This window comes from Homalodisca vitripennis, chromosome 5, assembly GCF_021130785.1.
Source record: "Homalodisca vitripennis isolate AUS2020 chromosome 5, UT_GWSS_2.1, whole genome shotgun sequence".
NCBI lineage: Eukaryota > Metazoa > Arthropoda > Insecta > Hemiptera > Cicadellidae > Homalodisca > Homalodisca vitripennis.
In genome coordinates, this window is record NC_060211.1 from 10,169,619 (window position 1) to 10,184,558 (window position 14,940).

General features: G+C 35.9%; 2 protein-coding genes across 2 annotated transcripts in view; one reads left to right on the forward strand and one right to left on the reverse strand.

The window, feature by feature from the left end:
- LOC124361789 overlaps positions 1-14,940 on the forward strand; it is a 77,490-nt gene that overhangs the window by 56,867 nt on the left and 5,683 nt on the right. The window contains exons 2-5 of the mRNA XM_046815765.1: positions 8,065-8,206; positions 11,161-11,280; positions 12,040-12,425; positions 14,515-14,638. Of these exons, the coding sequence (XP_046671721.1) occupies positions 8,065-8,206; positions 11,161-11,280; positions 12,040-12,425; positions 14,515-14,638 (772 nt within the window). The remainder of the gene's footprint in view (positions 1-8,064; positions 8,207-11,160; positions 11,281-12,039; positions 12,426-14,514; positions 14,639-14,940) is intronic.
- On the reverse strand, positions 82-1,316 carry LOC124361790 (beta-1,3-galactosyltransferase 5-like). The gene has a single exon (XM_046815766.1). It carries the CDS (start codon positions 1,294-1,296, stop codon positions 181-183), a length of 1,116 nt encoding a protein of 371 aa, XP_046671722.1. The 5' UTR covers positions 1,297-1,316; the 3' UTR covers positions 82-180.

Below are 14,940 nucleotides of genomic sequence, written 5' to 3' on the forward strand. Positions count from 1 at the left end.
ATCTTAACTTAGTACTTTAGTCACTTTAAGCGCTTTAGTACTTAATATCCTTTACATAAATGTATCTCAAAAATACAAAGATCTGTACTAATAACAACTGATTATTGATTACAATACAATTTCATCACAGCAGTGCATATAACAGTTATACAACTATGGAAGACTGCAACGTTGTTAAGTTTAGCCACAAAATAATTTCCTTCTTAGTCCCAGAAACATTTTCCACACAATGAACATGACATCGGGCTTGACCGAATGTAAAGTTACATATTTATTTTCAAAGCAAATAAAAGTGTTGTCGTGTTTGAAAAAGTTCTTGATGTGGACTCGAGTTATATTTAAAGCTCGGGCTAAAATGCCTGTGAAGAAGAAGTCTTCGCCTTTGTGGAAACGGAAATGTCCAGCGCTCTGGAAGATCTCATTAACGAGGTCATTAGTCAACAAGTACGCCCCTCCGCTGAGGAACGACGGGTCTTTTGATGCAGGGTATTCTTTTTTGTAAACAGAACTCTTTTGTTCTGGGATATGGAAGGGGAAAAATGGCTTTGGTTTTGGGTTTAAATTACCGTACATTGTTCTATTTGAACCCAGATTCCCGTCAGAAACCCTGAGCAACAAGGGAATGTTCACGAAAATGTCATCGTCCACTTTAAACACGTAGTCAACGAGTGGACAGAAACGGTCTGCCCACTCCAACATCGACAGTACTTTCAGAGTCAGATTGTTATATACATCACCGGTCTCCACCTGGACAACATCTTTGTAAACTGTGTTCTCGCGGTGGATCATTTCCATCACTTCAGGATCGGGGTCTCTCCCCACGAAGAAAGCGATGACCAAATTGCTACGTCTTGCCAACTGTCCCCACGTCATCCTCACGGCGAGGCGAGCTCGGAAGTGTCCTGTCGCGGATATCACAGCCATCAGCATCCTCTTGCCCTTCCCCAGGTCGGAGCATATGTGGGAACCGTTCATCAGAAACCCTGACTTGTACAGACTTCTGATGCGAGGTATTCCACCTTCTTCTCTTAGGCCTTCACTGGGGAGGTGGATTTCGCTATGATCTCGCCAAAGTTGTGGTGATCTACTGCTTCTCACTCCGGGGTAAACAAGGCGTTCTTCTGTAACGACATCCAGTGCAGGCGCCACTTCCGTAACCCCACTGTACGAATCTAACTCAACCCCTTCCGCCTCTGGAACACTTTGTACGTAATAATATCTGTATAAAAAGAAACAATTCCCTAAAGAAAAGATTAGCACAAAGTAAATATTGTTGATCCTGTCCATTCCAGCCATTAAAGCAAAGCGAAAACACACTAATGTCAGAATTAGTTGTTTTCAATAACCAGCTGTTGTCCTTTATAGATACCTTTAATGTATACATAGAGTAAAAAGAATACATAGAGATTGCAAGAATTCGCTACGAGTTAGCATAATTCTTTGTTTAAAGTTAATTAAGGACAATTGATTATTTGAAGTGGTAACAAAATTTACGGAGATTTGCATCACAATTTGTCATGAAGTGTGTGATAATGAAACATGTCATTATATACAATCTAGCAATTTCTGTTCCAATTGTTTATCGACTGATGTACAAAAATGGTATCCAAGTAGACACTCCGTGCCACTTACAAAATTAAACAATTTGACAGTACCATTCTGGGTTCAAATTATGAATTTTAGCCTAAAATGACAGGAATAACTATTTTAAACTCGCCAGTGCTCATATATCAGTTGTTTAAATTACAACTAATGTGTACACCCCCACAGAGTGTTATTATTTCATTTTATTTTCCGAGCTAATTTGGGTTAAATTGAAATTTCATAAGTCATACTAGAATACTGAAGTAACCAGGTTTAAATTGTGCATGCTAATCGTTTGGATGTCTGTAACCACTTTTTCGGATTACACCATACCTCTCAGTCTTGAAATCTGTATGCCTAGCTTTAAGTATAATAAATTCAAACTTTCCAACATTCAAGCAGCACAATTAGGTCACAGTTCTGTCTGAAAATATAGGTTTGGTCCGAGCGCTAGTGTCTGAGAAAATGAGAGCACCGCCCATGTCAAGAATACGTGGACGAACTTCCCAAGGACCTACTGAGAAAAGACTAAATTGAAGTAAATGGAAAATGGATTAGCCAGATGTGTTGATTGTTTAAAGAAAGGTTTTAGAACATTCCTAATGTGTAAACAATTGTGTCCTACCTCCTGAAGGATGTTTTGAAATTTATTTAAACACAAAGTCAGTTTTAGTATGTCTTTATCATCTTCGTATCTTTCTTTATGCTTATTATCTTGTATTTGTGATTAACACCTATTAACTAGTATAAAATGAATACTCAGCGTACTATAATAACTATAACATTTTGTATTATAACGTAAAACCTGATTTGAAATTTGTTATACTTGAAGTCAATTTTAGGGTGTCTTTTTCATCTTCGTATCTTTCTTTATTCTTATTATCTTGTATTTTTATACATCTTTTGCCTGATCGGGCGAAATTTGGTACTGAAGTTCTCCCATACGATTGTTATTTAATTCTCCCTTTTTTATTGTATTAGGTGAGAAAATTAGTCAGCGATGTTATAGAAACCCCCCTCCCCACAACATGTTGAGTGTATATCGACCACCGCCAAATGTACTCTCTGATTGCCGTTTCCAACAACATCTAGTTAACGGAAAGGGAGTAAATTGCGGAAGTCACAAATTGGAAATTTAGGAATAGACTAAGTAGTAATTGCTCAACCATTAGTTTGTGGAAACAGGAAACGTCTATAGTGAATGAGTATTTAGAATTGATTCCGAACTTTCTTTTCAATATTCTGTAGAGCGTGCAGGAATCGCAGCAATCACTGGCTGATCGGATTAGTCTGATTGATCAATCTAATTTCTAAATGTATCATCAACCTAATCATTTAAATGATTTAATAAAAGACTAGTTTAATGGAAGATAAATTTACATAGTTTCTCGTACGGCTACCACGAGAGAGGATTATTATGTTAATGTATTAACTCAACTGATTAGTAAAATTTTTAAAAAACATAATTGATTTTTACTGTTAAGTGATACATTTATACTGTATACAGTTTTAGTGGTGAAATTTAGGATAATTGTGCCTTAATTTATTTTCTTGTTCAATTTTCTGTCCTTCTAACATAGTCCAGTCAATAACCACTTTCGCATGTATTTATCCAATGCAGCACCGATTTTCATAATAATTTGGATTTAGGTTCTACTTGTCATCTATTTCAAAGTATACCCCGTACCTGGGGTTGCTTTTTCCATGGGGGTGGATGCCACTCCTTCTCAGGGGTGAGCAAATTTTCATTGGGAATAAGTGCGGATAACGATTAATTGACTAATTCTGAGCAACTTTGATTCTTTAAAGTTTCTTCTGAAAGTGAACACTTTGCGACTTATTCTTGAGTGAAATTGTCGGTTTTCAGGCGAACAATAAACACGTTTTCAGACGGTTTCTCGCGAATAACTGGAAAAAATATGCCTTTAATCGTAAAACCTGTGAGAGAAAAAACATAGCTTGTAAAAAAACTAAATAAGTCGTGTATTTTTATACATGCAGAACCAATACAAACAGAAATAGTACTAGTTGAAAGTTGATTAGTATTTTCAAACGCCTAAATGGAAAGTGTCTACGTACAATAATAAAAAACCAATCCATTTTTCGGGGCAAACTCACACAACTTTTTTAAAGCCCTTTAAAAAACCTTTATTTTTATTAACCATACACAAGATAAATAGACAGTTTATTTTTTACCGTCATTGACTGGACATCACCTTTGGATTTCGGGTTTATAAACGTTCTTCAAACCGTTAATGATCTATACAACGAGTGTTTATCATATTAGTTTGCATTACGGGTTATTTTTGTAATAAAGTTCATTAGGAGCCAGCTGTATTGTAACGACCTTGAGTTATCCACCAATGATAAACCTCGGCCAGTTTTATGCCCTTAATTTTGATCTTAGCGTTATGGAAGATGTCTCATTAAAAAATATATACTCAACAAAAAGCTTTTTAGTTTTTGTAAAGTGTAAACTTTTACAATAAGTAAATGATGCACTATACAAATCCTAGAATTGTTCGGAACGACCTGTAGAATATAAAAAAAATTAATAAATAGTGCTTGGATGCTTATTGGTTATACCTTTAAAATGAGACATCCAATTCAATTCCCAACCAAAAATAAGGGCGTAACAATGCTTTAGGTTTAACACTCTTCTTCTGGACCTGAAATCAAGATGGCCGATATAACATCCGGCTGCTGATAACAATGGATAGTTTACATTGATAACATAATCACGAACATTGTGGCGCATCAGGGTTATCTGAGGTTGCCTGCAAAATTTTATGTCTACAGCTAATTTCATTCTGGAATTGTCCTGCGGACAGATAGACAGACAAAAAAAACACAGAAAATCGTTATTACTATCCCCGTGGTAGACAAAAGAGAAATTGTGCCAAGCTTCTAAGCAATAGGCTTCAACCAAATTCCATGGTTGTACATGCACCATCATACAATTTGATCTTGTATAAGTAGAAATGAGAGGTTTCAGGCAAAATTTAAAATCTACAGATTAAATCTTTCCAAAGATATTATCTTGCCACATGATACATTAAAATTTTTGTCCACGAGATGGATTTCCCAGCAGTGGTCCGGTGAGCTAGGAAGGTACTGCAACTCAGAGTGCATTGAAATCAAATCTTGTCACCAAACATCAACATTGACTCACTCTATTTTTTGAATGTATGAATAAGCTACACGTTATAATATATCACATATAAATATCTTTTATGTTTGTACTCAGTGTGTTTACCAATTTATTTATTATGCTATTCTCGTTGCCATCGTGGTTACTTATACGATTATTAGATAAAGCTCTGCCAAATCCCATGGAGCGACATGCTGATATGCTATCACTATCATCAAACTCAGTGTTGATCGTATAGAAGGAAAATTCATTATTCATAATTTTAAGCAAGCAAAAATGAACTTAGCACTTAGTGATAGCATAGAACTTTGTGATGGCATCATTGTAATGCTGTAGTTACGTAGATTCCAAAAAAGGCGTCCCTACATCTCTAATTTTCGACCAATCTCTGTAGTATACGTTGTTGCAAAAATATTTGAAAATGCTGTATACACTTTTCTTTACAATATAGTTTGACACTTTATCTCCAGACACTCTCTAAGGCACTGCTTCATGTAAGGCCGTTTGACCAGGCACTGCTGCATGTAAGGTCGTGCGACTGTCGCGGACTTGTCATCGGTTTAACTGTGGCTAGTCTTGTGGTCGAGAGTCGAGGTCGGGTTGAATTTATTAACCTTGAATTCCGAAACATGTTTGGCAAGCTCACCCATAATCTGTTTTTGAGGTGCCCCCGGTGTTTTATTTTATCCTGAGTCTATTCATTGGACATTTGCATACGGTTTGGTGACATGTACACTGAGAAATCTTGTGTCAATTTAGAGCTACCTCAAGGCTCCAATTTGGACCCTCTTTTTTCGTGTGGTTTATTAATAAAACACCTATGTGTCGAACATCATGGGCTAATATTAAAAATCTCTCTGCCAATCACAGGAGTGCCAGATCTGACGTTGATTATACTATAGCGTAGGCTATAAACCAACGATCAACCACAAATCCCTGAAGTTCAACAAAAACAGGGTAGTTGACTTAAATCGAAAACTTTCTTCATTATTTTCAACAGAACATAATATTTGTGTTCTCATAGAGCTCAAAATTATCTTCTCTAAACACATAACACTGTTCGAAAGATACGATAGTATCTAGGTCCTAGGGTGATGATTGACCGAATTTTCAAAAACTATTTCCTGATGCTTTAAAAGTCTCAAGTAATTCGTTTAGAAGTAAATTGGTGGTGTACCACCATTATATGGGATAGATATTGAGATAGCATGAAGAAATCAGCTGTTCTGTACTCGCCTTCGACTTGCCAAGGACTCGGCATCCATTGTACGGAATAAGGTTAAGACATTTTTACACACACATCACACACAGAGACATCAGACATCTTTACTTTACTTTTACTTTAAGGAGCTTGATGAATTGTAAATCAAGCAACAATAGGTCATGGCCTGATGTCGGAGACTATTTTGCTGAGGAAATGTTACTCGTAGCATGCATTAAAGTTTCTGAACTTTTCCGTTCTTACAAAAGGAAAAACCAAAATTATCGAATATTCCCGAGACTAAAATAAAATTCTCACTTGATAAAATATGTTCTATGAGAGAATTACAGTCCCAAATTTCGCCTGATCGGGTAAAAGATGTGAAAGACAAGGAATAAAAAAAAATACGAAGATAAAAAAGACACCCTAAAATTGGTATCTAAGGTAGGACTCGAACCCACGCCCTGCAGTGAACCCACGCCATAGTCTAAGGAACGAAATGTCTATCGCAACTTGATCTTCTGAGATGTATTGACCAACATCGTTGCAAGCAGATTCTCTTTGTCCTCGGGACGGCGGGGTATGTGCCGATGGCGGAGGGTGTTGCAAGCCGAGAGCCTGGGCTTGGGCGGCGAGGGCGTCCGTCGTGACAGACTCTTCCTACTTTCTTTAGGCGAACCTTTGAGAGACTCCACTTCACTCGCGAACACAGAGCGCCTTTGTTCTAGAGTGTTTGAGTAAGATGGAAAGTGCGAGAGGTCAAGGCTCTACTCCCCCTTCTCGTCCCATCTCTTTCTACGCCATTAAATGTCGTACCCACACACAATTTCAGTACCGACCTATATGATTCAGATTACTTTCAATTCGTGGGGGAGAGATTGCTGAGTAATATTTCTTTCATGTGCTATTACAATAGCAGATTTAATTACCATTTAAAAGTTTGGATTAAAAGCGGTTTAGCAACCCTGGTTAACTGTCATTACATTACCAGGTCATGCATGATTCGTCTAATTTTTGGGATATGTGCGGTTCTACTCAAAAAGAAGTGCTGATCAAAGTACCTATTACTGGTTGAAAGTGTTTCAAACCTAACGGCAACTCAGTTTATATAAAATTGAATCAAAATAATTAATTAATCTCTACAGATTCCATTATTAAACTGCTGTCAGAGTGATTTATTCATATTGCCAAAATAATTTGCAATTTTTATCTATCTAACTTATCAAACCAAGTGTTTATGTTACATAAATTATTCATCACAAAATCTTATCTTACTGATACCATTTACTTAATACAGCTGTTTCCTGCGGCTTCGCACGCTTTACGTAAGCTTTGAACGTGTATGAACACTTCTGGTTCAAGTGGATTAGATTTCCAACGGCGATGTAGAGTTTGCCTTGTTGCCACGATAAAGAAATTCGCTCAAAAGCATATGTTTCCATTGTATACGTACATGTACTCTATTATAAAGTGGTCTAACACTCAACCTTTAAGTTCAACCAGAAATTTATTTTAAAAACAAATATACATTATAACTTAGCGCCTTCAAATAGTGTTTGGCTATTTAACATACGTAGTTGTCTCGTAGTTTCAGTTTATAATGTGCAGGCGTTTTGGAAACATTTTTTGCAACGCCGCCTGGTGGCGAGTTACATCAATGGGCATATCATATAACCTTCACCGTGGAAAAATACGACCGTACATGTTTTCATAATGATCGGTTAAATAAATAGTTTCTGAGTCTATAAAGGCCATACAGACGTTTACATTCTGTTACATATATATATATATATATATATATATATATATATATATATATATATATAAAACAATTTATAATTTTTAGCGAAATGCTCACAAACTAAAGTAAACAGATTGTATAAGTTTTAAGTATAAGATATAATATTTAAGAGTTTGGCATCACACGGTAAGTGACGAAAATGTTTCCAGTGTTAAAAATAATAGGTATAAATAAAATTGTTTTTATAACACATTGTATTCTTTATATTGTTTATTCCTTACTTAACTGTGTTAAGGCTGAATCCCTCTTTCTTCGATTCCAATTCTGTTTTGACCGCACTCTTAAGTTTTGGACAACCCAAGTGACCATTGCTCTCTCCTGTTCCAGAAGCCATGTGCCGGGTCCATGTACAAGCTGGAGAGCGCGCCAGGAGTGTACGAGAGTGTGCTGACATGGCGCGTCCTCAGGTGGGCCCTAGTCCCTGCAGCCCTTCTCTTGGGCCTCGCCCTTCTCGTTTACTTCTCTGTCGGTAAGGGTGGACTTCACTACGCAGTAACTAAAGTTAAAGTATGACTTATTCATCAGTGTAGGAAACAGGATTTTTCCGGACATTTACCATCGTTCAGAGATACAAAAAATCAGTAACATTACGTTTCGAGATCTGTAATCTGATCTCTTCTTCAGGTAAATAACTTACCTAACACATAATTACAAACTAGGTTAAAATAAATAAATCGCACCAGAGCGTTGTGACACGCGTAAGTCAGGAATCACAACAGAACATGATGTGTGTCAACTTCACTAACTGTAAAGCATTCACTAAATAGAGTTTGTAATTACGTGCTAGGGTAGTTATTTACCTAAAGAAGAGATCAGATTGCAGATCTCGAAACGTAGTGTTACTAATATTGTTTTATCACTGAACGATGGCAAATGTCCGGGAAAATCCTGTTTCCTTCACCATCCTTCCATCGTCAAAAACAAACTAAACGAAGAATTTATTCATGAGGTTAAGAAGCCCGGCTACAACATTTACTGAAACCAATGACAGTGGTTACCGAGTGATAAAGACACACAGCTTCATTCAAACGTTTCGTTCACTTTTTCCCACCAACTGAATAAAAATGTTATTATCTTTTAAATCAGATCATATATTTGAACGAACCGCCAAAACTTACAATATTACAATTAAGTTAATTAAAAAATCCTTATCCATTGAAAAAGTAGCGCAAGATTATATGCATCTAACGAAAATTGTTTATTTTGTTCGGTCGTTCACACGATGACCGGTATTGGACCTGTGGCACGCTCTAGCGGGAAGGCTCAGTAACTGCACTGAATGGTTCTTTTGAAAGAGTCGCGACAGTGAACGTGATCGACTGAGCCGTATCAGTCAGAATTATGGGGGTTATCTCATTTTGCAGGTATTATTAAGTATTCAAACGGATTGAGTTTTTATGTGTATATAAAACGTATATTTTTTAATATTTAAACGATAAAACACACACATCTTTTTATATTATTTGTGACATCTTATTACATCTTATTATTTGTGAAACTTACAGAAATTTTAAATTCTTAAAAACATTTGGACGCGTACATTAGTCATATTTAAATTGAGAAATCTCCCATATGTGTACGACTAAAATTAAGGCTGTTTTAAAGTTTTAACATTACTCTTAAGAGGCTAAAATCAACGTCGACCCATATTGAAGTGATAATCTTTCAGACCGCAATAATACTTGGAGACGCGAATGTGATATTAATTTAGTAGGTATTTATTATTTTACAGCTGTCGTAAATGATCTCACGATACTTCGTCAGAGACACAAAGAGGAAAGTTCTGTTATTACATTGTACATAGAGAATCGTCCATCAAAACGTACGCAGCATAACTCGTCCATGGATCGCGCCAGATGACGTCCTGGCGGTCACGCTCCGATTCCCCTGTTTCCTGTCCAATGAACGTCAGATATCACTCTCAGAAGACAACATAATTGGCTCGAATCAGTGATGTAGCAAAAAGGAGGTATTGGGGGTTCAACCCCTTACATCTTTTCAAATGCAGTGGTCCCAAATTACAATAAAAAAGGAAATATATTAAAAACACCATATTAAAAAACATTTGCCAACAAGCTGATTTTCTCTGGAGTTTTCAATATACAAAACGCCACTAAACTCGGCAGCCGTCATTTTGTTTCTATTGCAGATATCAACGTCAATATTTTTAGTTTAACTTATGAATATATTTTCAATGTGGGTGCAAAATTCCTTCGAAATGGCTTATTTTTATTCCTGTAGTGGCTGTCCATAAACATAAACATCTTAGTTGGAAATAGAATATACTATCACTTTTTGAGCTTATTTTATAGTTCTATTCAGATTGTATTTGTATTGTATTGTATTGTTGTGATTGTATTGTATATCTAATTGTATTTTTGTGCAGAACTCTCAACACCGATACGATTAAGAGTAACTTGACTAGGTTTTACATACTAATTAATAAGAATATGACGATATATTCGACTAAATAAATTAGTACATAAAGTACACACGAAATAAATTAGTACATAAAGTACACACGAAATAACTTAGATAGAGTAGATGACTGACGGCTTTTATGCAACGCCTTCATTCCCTTTGATGCAATATGGGTTTACTTTGAATTTGCATTTACTTTTTGCAGGCTGTTTCACAGCGTATCTAACGTATCAACTGTCGATTGTGTTATTTCTGAATTTGAAATCTAGATGAATTTTATACTGATACGTTTATCACTTAATGGGGACAAGATTAAATTAATTTAAAAATCTATTCGTATTGTGTAGGGTAATTTAAAACATACTTTAATTAAACGTTACTTTTATTTATATCACCCTTTTATTAATAAAAATGTATTTAAAATGTTTTGATTTGTTTATAGGCCCCAATTTTTGCTTTATAAATTTAAGGGTTTCTTTCAGATAATTTAATGCAAAAATAAAATTACCATTGAATTTGTTTAATAGTTATAAGTACCAATAAGTTGTACAAGTAAATGGGTTAGCTGAATGAAATCTTTTAAAATTCAACATATTAGTGACCAACAGTAACCATTAACTCATCTGAAGTGCGAAAAAATCTAGAAACGATCAAAAAAATAAGTGTAACATTTTTTTATCATACCTTTGATTTAATCTTTTTTAACTACGACACATTTATTAGTCAATAAGTTCAGGGTGGCTAATAATGAGATGAGAAAACAATATGGCCATAATTTTGAGAAATCTGTTACGAAGAATAATCACTTTGTATTTAAAAATAGTCATTGCCAATGTACAATTTCCAATGACGTACAGTATTCTAGGGCGTTCTTAAGGACACATCTGAAGATGATTTATGCTTTGACATTATCATCTACCATCATAATAGATATTATGATACAGCTTCTAGTGACAGTGCAATTAATTTATAAAGTATTGAGTGGCACCAATTTTTTTCCAGATTCCAGTGAAGATTCTCTGCACAGCCACCAGAAGAACGCCCACCTGGTGACAGTAGAGGGAGAGGAGATTTCACTGGATGAGACGTTTGTCACTTACCACATTCCACAGTCAGACTCAGGTCAGTTCACGCCAAATTACTACTTGAAGAAGTAAATACAAACAACAGTTAAACCCAATAGTTGTTATTAAGAAATGTTGAAAAGTTTAGTCCAATCTCTGAGTTACCAGAGAATGTTACCAGTAATGTACTGGCAGTAATGTTACTGGTGAAGATAGTTTTGCTGTTGGATCTTCTTAACATCACCACACATCAAGTGCGTTAAAACCTTTAATTCAATTTTGAGTTTAGCTCCAGTTCACCTTCCTTTTATTGCAGCATCTGGAATTTGATGCTGTCTTAGACTTGACTCCTGGAATCTGGAATCGTGTTCGTCTGAAGAGGTGAAAAGAAAGATGAAGAAGCTCAAAACAAAACATGTACGATGTTTCAACATCAGAGACACCTGTAAATAGGGAAGTGGTAGTCTTATTGCTACTTCACCTGTTTATAGGTGTCTCTGGTGTCAAAAGATATAAATGTTTCGTAAAGATATAAAGAGCTTCTTCGTCGTCGACTTTCTTTTCACCTCTTCAGACGATCATGACTCTAGATTCCAGGAATCAAGTCTGAGACAGCGTCAGATACCAGAGGCTGCAATAAAAGGAAGGTGAACTGGAGCTAAACTCAAAATTCAATTGAATCGACCCTTTTAACCATAGCTACATTATTTGTAGAAAAACCATTAATTATAAAAAATTAAAATATAAAATTGGCCTTTCTTCTTTTAGAATTAATTTTATTTTACAATATAATATTTTTTGTTTATTTTCATTTTAGAACTGAATGCTACAGCCAAGGTGGAAGAAGACATATTAGAGGTGTTACCGGAGGCAGATATTGAAGTGGCGGATACTGAGGCAGAAAGAGAAGAAGAGGACGACTTCGACACATCAGAATCAAAACCTGCAACACTTAGTAACAGGAGGATCATCACCGGTAAACCCTACATCCAGCTATCCTCAACACTGAGGACTGGAGCCATACCTCCTGCAGACAAGAGCTTCGTAGACAAACTCATCTCCAGTTTTGACTTGTCAGCCAACACTCACCAGCAGAGGGCTCAGGCAGTAGGAGCTCGAGGCAGCCCTGGGCGTCTCTTCAGCACCCCTGGTGGCCTGCTCAACAAGAAGATACCCAATGGTCATAAATATGGAGATTATCAGGTACAGTTCTTGAAATTGTTGGCTAAGTTTCAATTTTTGTGTTGCTTTAATTGGCAGAAAGCTGGAATTGTGATATGATTTATCAGTTAAATCATTTAAATTTTTTCTGAAAGAATTTAAATTGAGAATAAAAAATCAACAACTTTTTGAGTCATGTGGTTTACATTATTTTCAAAGTTGCTTTTGAAGCGGGATCATGTGTAGCTACAAATATTTAGCACTTGGAGGGTTGGGCAAGGGAAAGTTGTGGTAGAGCAAAAGTGCTTTAAAATCATTCTCCAAAAGCCAGCCAGTGTCTTTAATCCTGATCCGTTCATTTCTCCTTCCATCTTTTCCCAATTGCAGCCTAGTAATTATACTCTGTGAGCTGTTCATTTTGTAATTACACTTATGTTTGTTAAGTTTTCGTAAGGAAATAACCGATTTTCTTTACACAATTGTACACTTTCTTGGTACAACCCTTTAGTTTTTGGAAGAGCTCATGGACAAGGCAACTAAATTCTATGGATTTATGAGTCTAGCTTAGTGATGACACAAGGATGATTGCGTACTCAGTTGAAGATTGTGCACTTCGCACTTCTTTGAGTACCATCCCAGCCAATGTAGGAGACTAAACTCTGCTACTAAAACTTTCCTGGCTAAGATGAGATGATATATTTACAACTAGTCTATCTCTCCATGGATACACGTGGATACTCTGTCTGTGATCCTAACGTTGCTTCTTCGCGCAACTAGCGAGAGACTGGCATCTCAAAATGCTATCAAGAATTCCACAAGCAGACGTCCCATCTGGAACTTTTTCAACCTATGACTTGAGAAGAGTAATAGCCCAACACAAAAATGTCGGACAAGAAAAAGACTTTGGAGATTTCTCTACTGACCGAGAAATATGACAATTTTGGACTTACACAAGTACTTTGTCAGGCTAGGGATAGAAGAACCTTCCTTGCCTGGTCATGCCCGAGAGATCCTCTTGCTCCTTAGAGAGAGTTTCTTATTCCGTAATCTGAGTTGAGTAGCTCCTAAGAGTTAGAGCGGCTTGTTCTCTTAAAAAAAACTATATCCCTCAATAAATGGCTGCTAAAGCATAACAGGAATATCCCACTGTGCAATGCATGAAAGCGCCCAAAGATGAAGTTTGGTCACGAAAATTAATTTTCGTGAATATCAATTACCCATGGAATGAAACCCTAAAAAACTATATTTTGTTTTAAACATCCAGTTGTCCTAGAAATGTGAAATTTTTACATACATGCACGCCCTTGACATTCTACTGGCACTCGAAATACCTTAAACCAGAAGTAGACTATAATGGCCGGCATTTGTGACCAAAGTATATTTTTTAGACCAACTAAATATATATTTTCTTAATCGGAGCAACAATGCAAACACCATTACAGTACCTGAAGTAGATTCCAATGACAACTACAATACTATGACGTATGTTTTATAATTGATCCAAACCAGAAATACTTCTTCACACGCTAAACCTGGAATAAGAGCCAGTAAAAATGGTTTTACCTTTTGAAACCTTAAATATTTCAAATGTTATTAGAATTGTTGGAGTGACACATTTTAATATTATAAAATGTTGCAAAAACTTTATGTATTTTATTGGTACTCATAAAATTTGATTCAAACTCAGACTTCCGGACCTCAAAGGATAGCTCTTTAATATAACTCAAATTGTGTTATTCTGAAATTGATCATGGTATTGGAATATCCTCCTGTTACAGTCATTTTCAAAAGTGTTTATTATGCCATTATACAGTATATTGCTTATGACGGACCTGTTATTTAATAGGAAATCACGCACAAAGCCACGGGTAACTGCTAGTTATCTAAGGAGTTTGTGGAGTAAACTCTGATAACAAAGAATTCATATTTTAAAGTTTGACTATCAAGCAGATATTCATGTCTGATATTAGTATCTAAACACCCTTTGCTCTCTGTATACTCTAGTGAGTGTGTAAACCATTATTTTTAATAGGTACTTCATAATTATATTAACCTCTTTTCAGTTGCTTTGTATAGATCTATCCGACTTACTAATTTTATTTTCAATTGACTTTATTATTTGCGTTTACAGGCAATACCGACGAAGGAACCAAACTCAACGCCTGCTAGAGTCTCTCCAACTCTGCCTTCCTCCAACCCGACCGTTCACGTAGTCAGCATTCCTTCACAGCAGAAACAACGCAATGAAACTGACAGTATGAAATAAATTATAATAAACTATTGCATATTAATTAGCTGAAACTACACCTGCTATTAGTTACTATAAGTTAAAGATTTTGGTTAATAGTATTTAGTGCTGGATTATATCCCATCCAAAAAGCATTTGCAACATCTCCAAAACACAAAGCAGTTTATAATGTAAATTATAAAAAACATTTAGGACTTATTTTCTACATAATAAAGGCCAGTTCCAGTTATTTAAGCACCCTATAGGACATTTTATGAGTGACTCCTAGTCTTGCCTATTATTGCACTTTCTTTACAATGCAAAATGCAA